Source organism: Emys orbicularis, chromosome 1, assembly GCF_028017835.1.
Source record: "Emys orbicularis isolate rEmyOrb1 chromosome 1, rEmyOrb1.hap1, whole genome shotgun sequence".
Classification (NCBI taxonomy): Eukaryota; Metazoa; Chordata; order Testudines; family Emydidae; genus Emys; species Emys orbicularis.
In genome coordinates this window covers 165,815,074-165,834,613 of record NC_088683.1, presented here as the reverse complement: position 1 = coordinate 165,834,613, position 19,540 = coordinate 165,815,074, and the positions used below count along the sequence as shown (strand labels likewise).

Below are 19,540 nucleotides of genomic sequence, written 5' to 3'. Positions count from 1 at the left end.
TGGTAAATGCAACTTGGATTATGTGTATTGGGATACAAAATTTGCTGGAATTTCAGGTAGTAGAATCTGACTCATAAACTATACTGGGCTGATAGGCTGTGACAAGTTTAAACTTAGTGCAAAGAGTATGGTAAAGGAAGAACCAGAAGGACATTGTGATATATTTAAAGAATACAAGGAGGTATTTGAAGGTTTAAGTGCTTTCCAGTTAAGCACACCATAAAGATTAACTCACAAGTACCACCTGTAATTCATGCACCTAGAAAAGTTCCAGTGACATTAAGGTACAAAGTAGAAAAATAATTGCACCATATGGAACAGTTGCAAGTAATGACAAAAGTGCAAGAATCTACAAAATGGGTCAATTCTATAGTAATTGTAGACAAACCAGGTTGAGATGAAATAAGAGTATGCTTGGATCCAAGACATATGGATAAAGCAATATGAAGGAAACATTTTCAATTGCCTTTAGTAGAAGAAATCACCAGCAAGTTACCAAAGCTGCAATTTTCACTGTCTCAATTGCCAGTAGTGGATTTTGGCAAATACAGCTGGATGACAAAATTTCTAGACTCTGTATGTTCAACACACCAATGGGCATGTACAGGTTCACCAGACTTCCTTTGGGGATCTGTTCAGCTCCCAAAATGTACCAGCGTGATCCATCAGCCATTTGAAGGTTTGAGAGGTGCTGAATGTTATATAGATGACATGCTGGTGTGGAGAAATACCAGATGAGAACATGATGAAAGGCTCTAGAGCATTCTAGAAAGATGTCATGAAAGGAACCTATGACTGAACAAGAGCAAATGCAAATTGGCTCTGACAGAGTTAAAATATTTGAGGCATCACTTGACAAAAGAAGGTCTAAAACCTGACAACTGAAACATTTCTGCAATAACTGAAATGGCCACACCAACCAGCAAGGACGAATTGCAAAGACTTCTTGGAGTGGTTACTTACCTTGGGCAATTTTATCCCCTACATGTCAACAGTAATAACTTCTTTAAGACAACTGTTGGTGTCACTAGGCATAGCTACCAGGTAACTCAGGGGAGTGGAAGGCCAAAAGAGCCGATGAAGCTCTTCTGCTCTGGGTCTGTGAGCCACAGTGACTCCATCTTGTGAACTCTCACCTACTTCTATGCTAACTGCTTACATGTTGAAGCAGAAATGTAAGATCAGCTTTTCTAGCAGGCAGCTGCTGTAAACAGGCCTTGCAAGGCCAAAAGATAAGCAGACGAATGGGAATTTTTCTAATTGTAACTGCTTGAGGTGGGAGGGTTAAGAGGGAGTAACAGAACAAAGGCTTACACAGAAACAGTTTGGAGTATAAAAGGTAAAAGTTGTTTGTATTTGTTGCACTGGATTTGAGACATGCTGGTCTCCTAGTGCCATTTCAGAGCTCTGAAATAAACTTGGCTTGCTTTCTCCCCTCGGTGTCTTTATTGGTGCCAAGCACCCCGGGAAACGAACCCCTGTTTGCCATCTCGAGGCCCGGTTCTGGGCAGGCAACACAACTGTTGGGAAAAGATGTCAAGTTCGCCTGGATGCTAAGGCATGAGGTGACATATGAACACTTGAAATAATTGCTTACAAGGCCACCCGTGCTGAAGTACTTTAATGTCAAAGAACCAGTTATGCATCAGTGGATGCAAGTTCTACCAGATTAGGTGTTGTATTGCTGCAAAATGGAGCTCCTGTTTCTTATGTCCCTAAAGCTCTGACAACTACACAACAGCGCTATGCACAGATAAGAAAATAAATGTTGAAAATAGTGTTTAGTTGTACGCAATTTCATCAGTTTATCTACAAGAAAAAAAAGTAGCTCTGGAAACAGACCACAAGCCTCTTGAGGCCATTTTCAGAAAAGATTTGCACAGTGCTCCACCAAGGATTCAAAGATAGTTGCTAACACTTCTTAATATTAACAGGAAATTGGATACAGCCCAGGGAAAGAGTTAGCAGTTGTTGATGCTTTGACAGGCAGGGATACTCACCACTGTACTAACGCGGAAAGGGGCAAGACTGGGCACTGCACGGAGCTCCAAGGGACCAGGTATGGTCAGCATACACCATACCATGGGCCCCACCAGGCAACAACACCCCTTGCTCTCTTCTGCTTCCTAAAGGCTTTGGCTGCAGCAACAGCCCTGGGAAAAGACCTGGCCCTCCTCACATGCCCTTGCCCAGCACATCGCCTTTGGGGGCTACACACCTCCTCACACAACACCTGCCTGGGACCTTGCCCTCACCTACCAGATGAGCAGCTCCTTTTTCCTCTCACAACCAGGTCTTTCGACCCTCCCCCTTCCACACTTCAGACTCACGCCCCTCAAACTCATGCCATCACAAACTCACCCATGGCCCCTTTGGCTTTTGAAACGCCTCAGGAGGGCCGCAGCTTTTCAGGCACGCAGATCCTTCCTTTCACCGCGCACTGGACGGACATTCGAAACACAGCGGTTGCCAGGAGGGAATACGCTAATTTTGGACCCTGGCGGTGCCCAGGAAGAATTCCTCTTACTCTTTTCCTGATGGATGGACCCCACTGACTTTCCTTTACCAAGCAGAAACTAGGGACCAGCTGCTGGCTTTCTTTGCAAATGGACGCAATCAGGCTGAGCCACTAGGCGTGCGGCAGGATATCCCCCCACCAAAAAGCAATGCCGTGACCCGGATTCGAACTGAGGTTGCTGCAGCCACAGTGCAGAGTACTAACCAGTATATGATCACGGCCAGCTGATGTGATAGCTAGCTGCATCATGCTCAGCTCTGCACTTACGGGGCAGCACCTACCTCACCTGCAGCCACAGGTATTTCTCAAGTCTCCCCATTACTGTCACAGTCCTCATGCCCCTGGCCGGCGTATTTCCCTTTGCAACTCTGAAACGTGCCCCCACATGCAGGTCCTTAAGCTGACTGGGACAACCCCCGGGCCTCACGCTTTGGCGGGCCCCACGTTTCGGGGGGTGCGGAGTCCAGGGCAGCCTGGGGGATTAGCAGGGGGGCCTGGTGCCGGCAGCAGCAAGCAACCGAGCCCTAGCCCGTTCTGCCCCGCCGGTTCCCGGGCTTGCTCGGGGGAGGGGGGCGGAAGCAGGAAAGAGGCAGGGCAGGGGCAGGGGCTTGGGGGAAGCAGTGGAATGGGGGCAGAGCAGGGGCGGGAAGAGACAGGGTTGGGGTTTGGGGAAGCAGTGGAATGGGGGCAGAGCAGGGGCGGGAAGAGACAGGGTTGGGGTTTGGGGAAAGGGGTGGTGTGGGGGCAGGCTGGGGCTGGAGCGCTTGCTGCTGCCGGTGCCAGGCCCCCCACTGCTGCCAGCCCTAGGTCCCCTGTCAACCTCGCAGGCTGCCCTGGACCCCACATGCCCCTGAAACGCGGGGCCCGCCAAAGCGCGGGGCCTGGGGCGGTTGCCCCGGTCCATCCTATGGACGGGACGGCTCTGATTAAATATAAGCCCAAACATTGGTGGAGCCGGGCTAACGTTCCTGAATATTGGTGGAGCACGGGCACCATGGGCTCATATAACTCGCCGCCTATGCATGACATGCCCTTGCCCAGCAGACTGCCTTTGGGGGCTACACAGCTCCTCCCACAACACCCGCCAATAAGATGAGGTAGAGCTGCTGATAGCATAGCTTCTTACCACTGTACTCAGGAGGAAGGAGATTGTAGTTTGAATGTGCGCTGTGTTCTAAGAGACCTGCTTTGCCCATATTACTGGGCTTTATAATCCACGCTGTGCAACTGCGCTCCTTGCTCTTTCACCAGGCTTAACCGCTTTCCCTGTAACAACAGCAGCACCCCAAGTTAACCACAAACCTCTTCGCCACTCCATATTTTTTTTTCATTATTTACTTTATTCCTTTGGGCAGTGTGGAGCACAGCGCACCATGACACTTGGCGGGGGCTGGGAGGGGAGCAGACTTACAACTTCCAAACAACCAGGGCCGGTGCAACCACTAGGCAAACTAGGCGGTCACCTAGGGTGCCAAGTGGTTGGGGACACCAAAAAGCAGTGAGCCCCAGCCATGGAGGAGCTGGCACGACGCAGGGTGGGCAGCAGCCCTGCAAAGGTGCCACTAGCAGGGAGCAGCCGCGACCCCCACCCCTCCTGCGGCCCGGCACCCCCCCCCCCCCCCGCTCCTGCAGGCTGCAGCAGATGCATGCGGGCGGCAGTCCCCGTGCACCCCCCCGGCTCCCCCATCGCTGTGCTCGGACTCTGCGGCTCCCGGGCATGTGAGCCGCTGCCGCCACCTGGGCACGGGGCCCTGAGCCTGCTCCGGGGAGCCGCAGAGCCCGAGCGCGGCGAAGGGGGAGCTGGGGGGGGGGCGCACGGGGACTGCCGCCCGCATGCATCTGCTGCAGGAGCCCCCCGGGGGGGCGCCGGCCTGCAGCCCGGGCAGGCGCACCCCCCGGTTTCCCCCTCACCGTGCTCGGGTTCTGCGGCTCCCCGGCATGTGAGCTGCTGCCGCCGCCACCACTGCCCCTGCTGGAGGGCTCTGACGATCTGCTGGGGACAGAGGCGGCGGGCGGCATCCGAGCACGCAGCCGCCTCCTCCCCGGGCTCCAACTTTCCCGACTCCCGCCGCTCTCCAGCCCGTGTGCCCCGGGCCAGGCGCTTCCCCAGCACAGCAGCAGCCGGAGCTGGGGGGGCGGGAAGTTGCTTCGGGCCCCGCGGTTCAGGGTGCCGGGAAAGTTGAAGCCCAGGGAGGAGGCGGGTGCGCGCTCAGATGCCGCCCGCCACCTCTGTCCGCTGCAGATCGCCGGAGCCCGGCATTGGCTCCTGCCTTGGGAGCGGCAGCGGGAGGCGGCGCAGGACTAGGAGGGATGCTGCTGTGGACTGTGGCCACCAGGCAGAGTGGGGTTCCCAGGAAATGTTCCTGACCATCACCGCCTGGCTGGCTTGGCAGGAAACAGGGCCGGCTCTGGCTTTTTTGCCGCCCCAGGCAAAAAAGCCTCCGGCCGCCCCCCCCCCCCGCCCCGCGGGGGAGGGGGCAGAGCCCGGGGGGGGGGGCGGCGAGTCCCGGCGGGGGCTCCGCTCTCCCGCCGGGGGGAGGGCGGCCGGAGCCCCGGGGCGAGGGTGGCGAGCCCAGGCGGGGGCTCCGCTCTCCCCCCGGCGGCCGGGGGCAGGGCGCCGGGGGGGAGGGCGGCCGGAGTCCTGGGAGGAGGGCGGCGAGCCCCGGCGGGGGCAGGGCGGCGAGCCCTGGCGGGGGCTCGGCTCTCCCCCCGGCGGCCAGAGCGCCGGGGGCAGGGCGGCGAGAGGGCGGCGAGCCCCGGCTGGGGCTCGGCTCTCCCCCCGGCGGCCAGAGCGCAGGGCGGCGAGCCGGGGGGAGTGCACCGGGGGGGGAGGGCGGCCAGAGCGCCGGGGGGAGGGCGGCGAGCCCGGCTGTGGCCCCGCTCTCCCCGGCGGCCCGAGCGCCGCGCCGCCCCCCTCCAGGTGCCGCCCCAAGCACCAGCTTGGTTGCCTGGTGCCTGGAGCCAGCCCTGGCAGGAAACCTTCGTGGCGCCGACCTGAACCTGAGAGTTGTAAGTTGCAGCCCCTCGGGGTCCCCTTCCCCACATGTTGCATGGGCCAAGCCTCCACAGCTCAAAAAAAACCCTGGACTTTCTAGTTGTATTTCCCTGTATGGATTAATCTGGGATTTCTATGAGAAAACAACCTATATAAAAAGTTACATGATTAAATACTTGATATTTGCATTAACCTAACTTTCAAAAATATGCCCCAACTTTTTTTATTGCAGTGTTTAAATCAAGAAAACAATTCCAGTTGCAATGATGTATCCTGCTCTTTAAACTGTTCAGAAAGCCACAGCATACAAAGAAATTAATGTAGCCAACATTTTAAAAAGTAATTCAACTGATTATAAAACACAGCCACAAAACTAGGAAAATCATGCCAAGACAGTTGGTTTCACACTTCCCAGATAAGGTAGTGATCAGTAAAGTAAGAAACACATATTATGCATAAGTGGAGTCAATGTCAAATAGAAACAGAAGTTTCAGTAAATATTAGTTTAAACTTAAAGACAAACTTTACAATATGAAATCATATGGGAGGGGCCTATTTTATAAAGAACATTTCAAAAAAGCACTTTTCATCAGTTGTTGGAAAGTTGTCAGGTGATTTTTAAGTAGAGATATCAAAGGTCTGCAAATCTGTTATTGAACTTATTACTATGAACACTTGAAAAGGACCAGGGTGATGGGGTTTAGCTACAGCGACACATGATTTTTATACAATCCCTTGTGCTGTCACATTATTTAAAAGAGACAAAGTGGATGAGGTGATATCTTTTATTGGACCAACTTCTGTTAGTGAGAGGGGCAAGTTTTAGAGCTACACAGAGTTCTTCTTCAGGTCTGAAAAAGTACTAACAGTGTCACAGCTAAACACTAGATCTAACAGATAGTTAAGCACAAGTAGTTAGCACATATTCAAGGGGACCATTCAAGGTGAAGCAGCTCATTAACTCCCTTATAATCTCAGGACAAAAGGGGAGATTAGTGGGTTGCAAATTGTTGTAATTAACCATAAATCCAGTATCTTTATGAAGATCATGATTTTTAATGTCTAGCAACGTTTTGAATTCAAGCTCCAAGGCTCATCTTTTGAAAAGCGTTTTGCAGGTTTCCTTTGAGGACCAGGACTGATAGGTCAGATATCCAGTGATTTTGTAGGGGCCCAACTCATGAGTTCTGAAAGTTTGAAGTTGGCAATACTGAATATTACATCATGTCACCAAAGAAATGTAAGTCAAGGTTTCTCAAACTTTTCCACAGGCCGCATCTTAATACAGTTATTGTTTCATGGGCCAAATCCTCCCTCTCTGTATTAATTCTAATGAACAATGCCACATTATGCAGTATTCATTTTTGAAAGTTTATAATAAGCTATGCTTGGGGGGAGGGGGGCGCAAGGTGGAAGTTTCGCCTAGGGCGCAAAATATCCTTGCACCGGCCCTGCAAACAACTGTACCAAGTCGGCATCCCCTGGAATCCTCCGCAGCAGAGGGAAGAAAGCGGAGTTTCCAACTGCAGGTCGCACTACAATAGGTCCTGTTCGGAGGGGGAGGGAGACTTTGCGTAATGTCCATGTGTTACATGCCAGTGATGCAGTGGGAGGGGAAGGAGGAATTGAGAAGTTTGTGCCGAAGACGCCGGTATAAAGAATCGTTTCCCCGCTCTGCAGCAGTTAGATCTGCCTCAAGTCTGCTCTTGTTTGCTGGTAGCGTGACCAGACAGCAAGTGTGAAAAATCGGGATGGGGGTGAGGGATAATAGGAGCCTATAGAAGAAAAAGACTCAAAAATTGGGACTGTCCCTATAAAATCGGGACATCTGGTGTGGTCACCCTATTTGTTGGGTGCAGGTGTCTCACATTACAGAGGAGTTTGGGCAGCATGTACAGTGCGAGCTTAGCCCCTTCCCATGACTAGGTTGGATATTAGGAAACACTATTTCACTAGGAGGGTGGAGAAGCACTGGAATGCATTACCTAGGGAGGTGGTGGAGTCTCCTTCCTTGGAGGTTTTTAAGGCCTGGCTTGACAAAGCCCTGGCTGGGATGATTTAGTTGGGAATTGGTCCTGCTTTGAGCAGGGGGTTGGACTAGATGACCTCCTGAGGTCCCTTCCAACCCTGATATTCTATGATTCTATGACTAGAATTCAAGGGTCCCTGGCTGCCTTACGGGAGACCATGAGACATGTCAGTAACCTGCCCTTAGGATGGGCTTGGAAGGAGTTAGCTGGGCGCAGGTTGTAGTGCGCTCAGCTTTGTTTTAGGGAATTTCATAGAGTAGCCAGCCAGAAACACGTTAAAGGAGATTATTGAATAATAACTGGCGTGTCCGTTTTAAGAACAAATCATGACAGTACTTTTAAAAAGAAAGGTAATTTCAAAGCAGCTCTAACTGGAGTTCAGAAGGGCTGAGCTACTGTCCCCCTGCCCTCTGGAATCACCCCCCGAATGCTGTCATGAATTGGTCTCTTGTCATTTGTGTGCGCAGGTTTCTTTCTTCCTTCAAAATCCTGTCCTCAAAGCTAACAGGAGTACTTGTGGCACCTTAGAGACTAACAAATTTATTAGAGCATAAGCTTTCGTGGGCTACAACCCACTTCTTCGGATGCATATAGAGTGAACCATATATTGAGGAGATATATATACACACCCATACAGAGAGCATGAACAGGTGGGAGTTGTCTTACCAACTCTGAGAGGCCAATTAAGTAAGAGAAAAAAAACTTTTGAAGTGATAATCAAGATGGTTCAGTACAGACAGTTTGATAAGAAGCAAGTGTGAAAATACTTACAAGGGGAGATAGATTCAATGTTTGTAATGGCTCAGCCATTCCCAATCCCTATTTAGCCCTGAGTTGATTGTGTCTAGTTTGCATATCAATTCCAGCTCAGCAGTCTCTCGTTGGAGTCTGTTTTTGAAGTTTTTCTGTTTTAAGATAGCCACCCGCAGGTCTGTCAAAGAATGGCCAGGCAGGTTAAAGTGTTCTCCCACTGGTTTTTGAGTATTATGATTCCTGATGTCAGATTTGTGTCCATTAATTCTTTTGCGTAGAGACTGTCCGGTTTGGCCAATGTACATGGCAGAGGGGCATTGCTGGCACATGATGGCATATATCACATTGGTAGATGTGCAGGTGAACGAGCCACTGATGGTATAGCTGATGTGATTAGGCCCTATGATGGTGTCACTTGAATAGATATGTGGACAGAGTTGGCATCGGGCTTTGTTACAGGGATAGGTTCCTGGGTCAGTGTTTTTGTTCAGTGATGTGTGGTTGCTGGTGAGTATTTGCTTTAGGTTGGGGGGTTGTCTGTAAGCGAGGACAGGTCTGTCTCCCAAGATCTGTGAGAGTAAAGGATCATCTTTCAGGATAGGTTGTAGATCTCTGATGATGCGCTGGAGAGGTTTTAGTTGGGGGCTGAAGGTGACAGCTAGTGGTGTTCTGTTATTTTCTTTGTTGGCCCTGTCTTGTAGGAGGTGACTTCTGGGTACTCACCAGCAACCACACATCACTGAACAAAAACACTGACCCAGGAACCTATCCCTGTAACAAAGCCCGATGCCAACTCTGTCCACATATCTATTCAAGTGACACCATCATAGGGCCTAATCACATCAGCTATACCATCAGTGGCTCGTTCACCTGCACATCTACCAATGTGATATATGCCATCATGTGCCAGCAATGCCCCTCTGCCATGTACATTGGCCAAACCGGACAGTCTCTACGCAAAAGAATTAATGGACACAAATCTGACATCAGGAATCATAATACTCAAAAACCAGTGGGAGAACACTTTAACCTGCCTGGCCATTCTTTGACAGACCTGCGGGTGGCTATCTTAAAACAGAAAAACTTCAAAAACAGACTCCAACGAGAGACTGCTGAGCTGGAATTGATATGCAAACTAGACACAATCAACTCAGGGCTAAATAGGGATTGGGAATGGCTGAGCCATTACAAACATTGAATCTATCTCCCCTTGTAAGTATTTTCACACTTGCTTCTTATCAAACTGTCTGTACTGAACCATCTTGATTATCACTTCAAAAGTTTTTTTTCTCTTACTTAATTGGCCTCTCAGAGTTGGTAAGACAACTCCCACCTGTTCATGCTCTCTGTATGGGTGTGTATATATATCTCCTCAATATATGGTTCACTCTATATGCATCCGAAGAAGTGGGTTGTAGCCCACGAAAGCTTATGCTCTAATAAATTTGTTAGTCTCTAAGGTGCCACAAGTACTCCTGTTATTTTTGCGGATACAGACTAACACGGCTGCTACTCTGAAACCTGTCCTCAAAGCTGCTTTGGTTGTATGAGGTAACACGGAATGACGAATCACCCATGATAGCATGGCTCTCTTCACAGCTAAAAGCTACAAAAGTTTGTGTATGGCTGGCCGGTTAGCTCAGTTGGTTAGAGCGTGGTGCTAATAACGCCAAGGTCGCGGGTTCGATCCCCGTACGGGCCACAGCTTTTGCGATTCTGGCATTCGCCCTTTTCGTTTACTTTTGGGGACAGAAGGAAACAAGCAACTGCATGAGAACGAAGAGGACAACCAAAAACGTCTCCCCTTGCAGTCACCTCAACGCTATAATTAACCGACTAACCAGAGGAAAGTGTTAAAGCAAGAGCGCAGAGCTGCAATGGAAGAGCGGTCGCTCTGTTCCCGTCTCTCAGAGCGGGAATAGGTTTGAAGCAGGAAAAGGAGTTTAGTAAGGCAGGCTCCGCTCTGGAAATAATGAACCTACTCTACCTCCCAGCAGCGTTTAGCCCCGAAAAATCAACATTCACTCTGCAGCCGGAACTGAGACTCGGAGGGGAAAGCTCCTGCCAGGGACCCTCCGGCTGTAGTGACGGGAAGGGGCTGAGCTCGCACTGTACGTGCTGCCCAAGACCCTTTGTAACCTGAGGCACTTGTACCCAGCAAGTGGGTACGGGGGGGTCATCTAACTGCTGCAGAGTGGGGAAAGGAGTCTTTACACCAGCGTGTTGCAGCTCAAACGTCTGACTTCTTTGGTTTTCCTTTTTGTTCCATGCAGATGTTTGTTTCCTCCTGTCCCCATGGGTAAATGAAAAGGCTTTTCCTCCTTCATTCCAAGGGCGAATGCCAGAATCGCAAAAGCTGTGGCCCGTACGGGGATCGAACCCGCGACCTTGGCGTTATTAGCACCACGCTCTAACCAACTGAGCTAACCGGCCAGTCATGCTGCAATGATCCACATATATGTAGTTCAGGAGAGCAAAATTGTCTCAGGCACATTTCAGGACAAAGGTTGAAGTGTCTATGCCATTAGATAGAGATTTTCTGGGTCATTTTATTAAACTTTAAACATTTAAATAACGCTTTGCAGACCATGTTTCTGAAGAAATAAAGTAATCCACACACATGAATTGAGTGAGCACAATTAGTTACCAACAGTGCTGGGGGACCTAATAGGGGAGATGGCCCATTCTCTTGTAAGGGTTTGTGAGAAAAGCTTAGTGAAGGATGTTTAGAATGCAGGACATCTAATGTTCATAGAGTAATACAGCCTGGGGATGGGGCAAAACTGATAAAATTTAGCCCTTAAAGTGCCTGGCTAATCACCTAGAAGGAAGCAATTAACCCTCTCTAGTAAGTAGTCGTGGCCGAGTGGTTAAGGCGATGGACTAGAAATCCATTGGGGTCTCCCCGCGCAGGTTCGAATCCTGCCGACTACGTGCTATTTTTGGCTAATTCCATTTTTGCTACCTGTAGATTTATTTCTTCTCTCCCCTGACACAGAAGTAAGCAGCCCTTCTCAGTTCTAGCTGCCTTTCTCAAAATCCTCATCATAAATTTATCATTCATGACACCAGCAAATTCATAAATTCATGGTGGCTAAGTCCATAAATGGCTATTAGCCAGGATGGGTAAGAATGGTGTCCCTAGCCTCTGTTCGTCAGAGGATGGAGATGGATGGCAGGAGAGAGATCACTTGATCATTGCCTGTTAGGTTCACTCCCTCTGGGGCACCTGGCATTGGCCACTGTCGGTAGACAGATACTGGGCTAGATGGACCTTTGGTCTGACCCAGTACGGCCTTTCTTATGTTCTTATGTTCAGCAAAACTACACGCTAAAATAAGAGTTCTGGCGAGAGGCTCTGTTGAGAGGATTGTGTTAATTTAACCTCTCCAAAGAGGGAAAAGGGAAGCCCAGAAATTCAATGGAAAACAAAAGCAAGAATGTGGGGCATTAGAACAGATCCTGCATGCACGCTGCAGGTTCTGAGCTTCACCGGGAACTCCAAGGCGCTAGCCGAAAGTATAACTCCTCGGATTCACCCTTTTATGTCCCTGGGGCGGCTGGCAGCCCGAGTTCTTTGTCTGGTTTTCCCCTTTAACAATGTCACCTCCCCCCTCTTTGGATGCTTTGCAGGCTGCAGCGATCGCCCTATCCTTCTCACAGCTTAGGGGTTTAAACCCCCTGCCTGCCTCTCAGCTCATCTCTGAGGGACAGAAATGGCATTTGTAGATATAGAATGACGGGTTACTGGAAGGGCACGGGGAATTAAAAGCCACGTGCAAAACCCAGTAAATTTCTTGGGCTCAGCAGCCTTTATCCTTTGGGCATCGGAATTTGTGGCCCCTATAATCAGTACTAGGCACTTTGGTTTAGCTGGTTAAGTCGTCTGTCTAATAAACGGGAGATTTTGGGTTCAAATTGTAGCAGCTCCCCTGCTTGCTGCTTCTTCTTTCCCTCTGGTTTGCAAATGCCTGGAGAACCCCCTACAAGCACAAAGGCAAGGCTCACGCCCTGGCTGGTGAGAATCGCCCCCCTCACCTGCTGTACTTATCAGTAGAGGCAAAGCAACATAGGAGAGCTGCTTCACTAGGCATTTTCAGATCAGACCCTGTCTGGGAGAGTCAGTGTTCGGTAGCACTCAAGCAAACCCTGAGCTAGAGAACGAAATACTGAAGAGCTTTTTCACTGCTTGATGATCATTGTATCCCAGCCAAACGTTTTAGATAACGTTTCTCCTACCTAGACTCCTAGCCAAAGGTTTGCTTTGTCCTCGAGGCAGCAGCAGGGGCTTGACCAGCTGTGACTATTGCCGCCTTAGGTAGCAGGCTATACCTAGCTTAAAGCACAAGGCGAGAAAGGAATGAGAGATGAATCTAGGATTGTGAACCTAGGAGGAGACTGAAATTGTGTTTTGGTCTTTCCAAAATAAAAAGCAAATGAAATTTTATTTCCTGCTGTAACCAAATAATACAAAACGCGCCCAGGGATCAAACCCTCAACGGGGTCATTATTAGCACCACACTTTAATCGAGTTATCCAACACGTTCCTGTCGCTTCCCTGTTCAGCTCTCGAGAGGGGAATGCTGTTTCTGGTATATTTGCTTGGAATCAGGAGTGATGTCACAATGGCATCTGCTGGAGATTTTCTGTTACATTATTAAATCATGAATGATGAGGAGAAAGTGAATAAGGAAGGGTTATTTTTCACTTCACATAACACAAGAACCCAGGGCCACCCACTGAACTTAATATGCAGCAGGTTTAAAACATACATAAGGAAGTACTTCACCCAATGCACAGTTAACCTACGGAACCCATTGCCAGGGGATGTTGTGACAACCGGAAGTATAACTTGGGATCAAAAAAGAATTTGAGAAGTTCATGGAGGATAGGTTCACCAATGGCTATTAGCCAAGATGGGTAGAGAGGCAACCCCAGGCTCTGGATGTCCTGCTGACTGCTAGAAACTGGGACTGGACGACAGAGAATGGACCACTTGAAAATTGCCCTCTTCTGTTCACACCCTCTGAAGCATATGGCAGGATCCTGGTCTAGCTGGACAATCAGTCTAACCCAGTATGACCATTCTTATGTTAAGTTTAAAATGCTCAGCCTTTTTAGCCCACAATTCACAATCTGAGTGAGAACATTCTCACCTTTCATGATGTCATAGCGTGACCCCTCATTGTTAACTGCATTTAACTTAACAACCCTTCCCAGCCCATGTCCCCTTAAGGTGGCAACAGGTCAGGCAGCCATTATCCCATAACCTTTCCCCGGCATTCCCTAATACTAATGACCTTGCAAAGAGCACCAGTGGGTTATGAATAGCCATGGCTGCATACTACTCTCCCTGAGCACAGAGCTGATCCCACTCCAATCCCTCACCTAGAGCTACCACTGTGTTTCTTAATGCCTCTCTCCATAATACAGAAGGTCTTACCTTCCCACAGCTTATTCTCTTGCCTTAATGCAGAAATCACACACCCCCTTTCACACTGGGCACAAGCTCACCTTCCAAGTACAACTCTGTGCTGGCAGGGCTACACTGCTACTGTTATTTGAGAAGCCAGCTCGGGCATACTTACCTGATGTGCAATTGTACCTCCTGACTGCTGTGTAGACATACCCTCAGAGACAACTTTTTCCATGCTGGTCCTACCAGCTTTAGCTACCCTTGCAAAATAAGAACCCATATTTTAGCCGATGTACCAATGGTACAAGTGCCAACGTAGGTAGCAATCAGCAGATTTGCCTGAGTTGCTGGTGAAAATCCCAGGGCACTGTCAACACTAGTGGCTCAGCAGTGTACCAGTTTACACCATTAATGGCCATTGTAGGAAGACAGTTACTAGTTTTGCTGTTGTCAAAACGACAACTGAGAGCTAGGAAAACCTAAAATTCTACCTCACCTGCTTGGCTCAGATTGACTGGACAATTAAAAGTAAAGTTCTGTCTCTTTTTCCATTCTTCTTATTTTACATCAACTACTTCCTTCAGCCAAGACTCTTGATGTGCAGATTTTAAAGAATGTGGAGGAAAATATTAAATCGCATTTCTAGAGTGACAGATTTCTATATTCAAAACATTTGAAACGTTAGAATAAATTGAGATTATTACTTCAGAGAGCAAATTCAAGAAAAAGAAAATTTTGTTGTCAGAAGTGGGATTCGAACCCACGCCTCCAGAGGAGACTGCGACCTGAACGCAGCGCCTTAGACCGCTCGGCCATCCTGACAGCTGTGAAAAAAAAGGGCAGCTCTACAGGTAGAAATGTTTAATCCGTTCATGATAATTATATTTTTCTTAGCATTTAGATTCCTGAGTGAGCTATGCACTTTTTTCTAAGCGCCTTCCCTCAGTAGCAAATACTAGCAGGGCAGATTTCTGGGTGCTGCTGCCACTTTGTGACTTTCTCCTCTCACACATTTCTATACGTCTTCTGGAGTAACATACAGTGTATATGTGTATCGCTTCGTAAAAATAAAACAGTTAATTGTGGGTTCCTAGTATAGAAGATACTAGGGTTGGTTTTGTCACTCACATAATTGATACAGGCATGCTGACTGCCCTACCTGGCATGATTATAGCTCACAGGACTTAGATACTTGGGATGTGAAACATTCAATGAAATTAGGAAGCACTTTTCCTTTAGGGCTAGATAATTGACTACTTTCTGCTGTTCAGAGCACAGAGATTCAGTTCATCCTTCAAATACAGTAAGTAACCAGTCACGTCTTAGCACATATTCAGTCATTGCCACCTGCAAATCGTTACTTCCTATAAGATTTGGTACTGATTTAAAATGTTTACATAAGACCTTTAGTGATTGTGGCCCTGGCATGGACTAGTGTGCTCTGTATTATTTCTACTTAACTGCAGAAAAAGATTCCAGGGGAGTATTATCAGAATTTTTATTACAAAGAGATCACTTATTGACAATGTAGATAGAAAAATGAAGACATCCTTCAGAGCCATTTCAAACCTGCAATTAATTCAGCCTTTTGTTTTATAAGTAATAGTAAAAAAATGAAAGTAAGGTCACATTCATAATTTTTCCACTTCTATTCATTAAAATATCTAGATAACACCAGGGCTCATATACATGGACTGACATTTGTGTTAGTGACAGTTTTAGAAAATAAATATCTTGCTCCTACCCTTTGTGCCTCTAACACAAAAACATGTTTTATTATGACCATTACTGAGGACAAAATCTAAAAAGTTAATATTTGATCTTTATTGCCAAGTCCCATCAAACATTATTTACTCTCTACTGCTCCTTTAATTATATTCAAAGGCTGCTTCTTTTGCCTGCTTGTTTTTTAAACTGAAATATAAAGAAATATCACATTCTCAAGTCTCTTGTTGCTAGAGGACTTTGGCATCTTGGAAAATATAACTACAGATATCAACCATAGCTCTGACTACACCTGAAGGCTTCCCAGCCACTAGCTGAGTGGGGAGAGGGTGTCTTTCTGCTCACGACTCCCCCTGCCAGTTGCTAACCTTGTCAGGCAGGTCTTCAGTGGCTCAACCCTCTAGCTAAGTCACATGTAGTCAAAACAAGACACATGAAGGTGTAGAAGGTCCAACAGGGCCTGTCCCTGTGCCCTTGTTACTGTCTTTAGTCCTGTCTCTGGGCTCAAGCTTTAAGTCTATGTCTGCCCTGGTATACAGCACTGCCCCCAGGGCTTTCTCCCTAGAGATTCTTTAAGTCCTGCCTTCACTTGGGCCTCTAAACAAGTCTTATTCCCTTCTTGGGGCTTAGCCCACCCTGTCAGTGGCTGGTGGAGGGACCTAAGCCTGCCCAGCATTCCAGGTCCCCACCCAGGGACCCTACAAATATTAGCCTGTGCTGTTTCCTTTAACTCCATTGCTGCTTCTGCATTCCCTGAGCCACTTCCTCTTCACCCTTACCTCAGGGCTAAAGTTCTTCCTCACAGAATGCCAGTGTCACCAGAACCCATCTTCTGGTTCTCCCTTGAGCTCCAGCAAGGAGCACCTTTCTCACTCCTCTGGTCCCTGCCAGGAACCGATCTGCTCCTTTTACCTGAGCCTGCTTCCTTGCAGTCTTTCTAGGCAGGCCTGGAGGACCCACCTTCACTGCTCCTTTTTCCGAGGAGGGGTGTGGCAGGACTGCAATGCTTCTAGCAGGGGGCCCCAAAGAGGAGGGATGTGGCAGGATCTGCTCAGGGCCTGCAAGGCTTCCAGCAAGGTACACCCTGGCCTAGACCGTCACACACTGTTTTTAGAATAGCCCAACTAGGTCCTAGATAATCCAAACAGGATACAATGTAACAAAAGAATGCTTAGTGTGTATATCCAGAAACATCCCTTAAAAAGGTGAGGCCAATTAGACTAGGTTAATAACCTCTCTAGGGAAAGGGATGGAACTTCCCTGATGGGACATTTTTAGTTTACCCTGGAGAATACACCATTGGGACCCTATATTGGCAGGAATAGAATCAGACTTTCCAAGTTTCTGTGATTTTAATCCCTATCTCCCCATTTTGCTGGAGAGCATATGTAATTTTAAAAATGGAAAAATTTTCTCTGAAGACTCTGGAAAAGTCAAACAAGAGATGTGGCGTGCTCCTTGTAGGGGATTTAGGGATCTTTATATGGGGGGAGGGGGGTCACATAAGCCATTTGCCCCTTTCTAAACCTACAGCGACCCCACAGCCATTCTGCAGACAGGCCAGAGCTCTTCCCCTCTGGATGGAACTATGGGCACACATTCAATGTGTGTGAATACTGACAAGTGTTTGCCCCCATCCCCTCAGGTAGCTCGGGGGGTGGTGGGATGGAATAGCACTGCAATTTTTTGCGAATCTCATATTATACGGGAACAGGTGTGGAGGTGGTCTTTCCTAGTACCTTATAGGTTCTGAGGACTCTACGGGCTGATCCTCTAGAAATCTAAGGGTCTAGAGAAGGACTTGAGCCAAAGCCAACCTACACACTCCAGAAATGCCACAGCTTCTAACAGAGATCATTAGAGACAACTAGGTCCTAGATAATATATTGCTCACTCTCATGTGACACGGTATTCATCTTTTATCACTTTGACCCATCCATATGAGATGAGTGAGAACAGAAATGAAATCCCAGTTTCATACCACTGCTCCTGTGTGTCACACCCTTATTACATGGTATGAGAAATAAACTATGTCTTTGGTAACAGTGGAGACAAAATCTGCTGAATTCTTCAGTCTGTAAGGGCACTTGTCAAGAGAATTGGCGGTGATGGTTGCAGGCGTCTTTGGAAGTTGGATCCCAAAGGAAACGTGCAGTGGAGAGGAAATCAGAGTGTATTCTGTGTGCATGGCTTTGGAAGTGGGAGAGGAAGAACAAGTATAACAAGCTGGGAGGGTTTGCCTGAAAACCCCATTCTTTAGCAGACGATGATCCTAGTGGAAAACAGACAGCAAACACACTTTCTATTGCAAGTAGATTATTACTGCATCTGCTATAAAGTGGGAAGGACCTAGGATGTAGGCTGATCAGTCCTCAGGGAGGAACCCTGCGAGCATCCAAGCCTGGGGAGAAGGCCTGGTCTGGAGTTTGCATTTCATTTTGATTTCTTTGTACGAGTGTGACTGAAACCCAAGGAGGGGGTAAAATTCCTGCCACCTGCAACTTGCATGTATTGTGTTTGGAGCAGGGAGAAGCTACCTCTCACTTAGATATAAAACATCTGCTTGAGAAGTACAAAGGAATATAAATAAAATTTGTTAAACTAAAAATTGTCTTTTTAAAACTTATTTCTTCTATTGCTTTATTCTCCTCCTCCCCTTCCAATTTTGATCCATTCTACTCACTTCTATCATTTTCCCTTTTGGTATTTTTCTCTGAAAAACAACATCTTTCTTTCCTTCCCATTCATCCCATCTTCTTCTCCACCCTCTTGCTCTTTCCTACCTCACACTCTTTTCCTTTTTGCTCCCCTCTTCTATCCCATTTGCTCTCAAGTTCTCTCTCATTCTAATAAGGGGAAAAATAAAATCTTCTTTAGTCCTATTGTGTGTGTGGGGGTGTTAAGCACATTTCTCTATAGTTAAAGAGAATAAATTTGACTCATAAGTATTATTAAAGAACAGCGGCGGTCGGTAGCTGAAAGGGCAATGGAACGAGCTATGTTGGGAATTTCCCTTCTGGATCGTATCCCAAATGAAATGATTAGAGAACGCAGCGGTGTGAAAGATATTGTTGTGGAAAGCAGATACGATGGGCGGGCCACATAGCACGGTTCACGGACAATAGGTGGACCGCAATCATTACTGAGTGGTACCTGCGAGAACAGAAAAGACCACCTGGTCGGCCTCCAAGAAGATGGGAAGATGACACTGTAAAATGTTTTGGACGAACGTGGAGAAGAAGGGCAAGAATGCGAGAAGAATGGTGGATGTGTTGTGATTGGCGCAGTCTTAATGACAGCTGAAGACCGATCGATCCAGCTAATCCATAAGTATTAAAACAATCGATTATATTTTTATTGGTCTTTACTGTATACTGCTTCTAACTTGAATATAAAACAATTCAAAAATCTAGTAGCTTCTCCTTCTGGAGCAGTTTTTATAACAATTCTAGTTATTGCTCCCATAAGAACTAGCTACTTTAAATACAGGCCCTTTGTTGAAAACTCCCTGGTTTCCTCCAGGCACTGGATTGTGTTCAAGCTATTTGCTGTAAGAGGCAGTTAGATGCCAAAGAGAATTTTGAGGTCAGCCAAGGTGAGTTTGGTGATGGAGTCTCCTGTGCCCGACAGCACTTGTTGAGCCAGATCTTTCTTCTTGATTTGGAGTTGTGAGATCTTTTCTTCCACTGTCTCCTCACAGACAAACCTAAAACCCAAAGCACCACATCACCCTAATTTCTGGAAACATCAGCATTTCAAGCTTCCATCCCCTTTCAACTTCCAGTGACTCATCTTTTTTTCAAGAAAAGGGGAGCAAATCATTTTTATAGCACCTCTCATCCAATGTCAGACTCACACTGCAGCCACCACCATTTATCCTACTAAATGTTTATAGGTTTGTAATTTGAAATTTAAAATTTTAATTATAAGGAAAGAAATCTGAGTCCCTGACCAATCCCTCCTTGAATCATCGTTCTTATTGATATTAAGGGTTTCCAAAAGTAGAGGGCCACATTTGGAATCAAGAGTTTGAAGACCATATTAAACACATGGAACTATATTTGTCCTTATAATGAGTGTCTTGGGGCTGGTCCACACTAACC

The 19,540-nt window shown here is 47.5% G+C and overlaps 1 protein-coding gene and 4 non-coding genes across 5 annotated transcripts in view; 2 read left to right on the top strand and 3 right to left on the bottom strand.

The window, feature by feature from the left end:
- The first annotated feature begins 9,924 nt into the window (after positions 1 to 9,924).
- TRNAI-AAU (transfer RNA isoleucine (anticodon AAU)) lies at positions 9,925 to 9,998 on the top strand. The gene has a single exon. It is a non-coding gene; the product is annotated as a tRNA-Ile (tRNA).
- A 657-nt stretch (positions 9,999 to 10,655) lies between these two features.
- Positions 10,656 to 10,729, bottom strand: TRNAI-AAU (transfer RNA isoleucine (anticodon AAU)). Its single transcript has one exon. It is a non-coding gene; the product is annotated as a tRNA-Ile (tRNA).
- A 419-nt stretch (positions 10,730 to 11,148) lies between these two features.
- TRNAS-AGA (transfer RNA serine (anticodon AGA)) lies at positions 11,149 to 11,230 on the top strand. The gene has a single exon. It is a non-coding gene; the product is annotated as a tRNA-Ser (tRNA).
- Positions 11,231 to 14,451: 3,221 nt separating this feature from the next.
- Positions 14,452 to 14,534, bottom strand: TRNAL-CAG (transfer RNA leucine (anticodon CAG)). The gene has a single exon. It is a non-coding gene; the product is annotated as a tRNA-Leu (tRNA).
- A 4,464-nt stretch (positions 14,535 to 18,998) lies between these two features.
- TTF2 (transcription termination factor 2) overlaps positions 18,999 to 19,540 on the bottom strand; it is a 48,152-nt gene continuing 47,610 nt past the window's right edge. The window contains exon 23 of the mRNA XM_065415907.1: positions 18,999 to 19,143. Coding sequence (XP_065271979.1) covers positions 18,999 to 19,143 — 145 coding nt within the window. The remainder of the gene's footprint in view (positions 19,144 to 19,540) is intronic.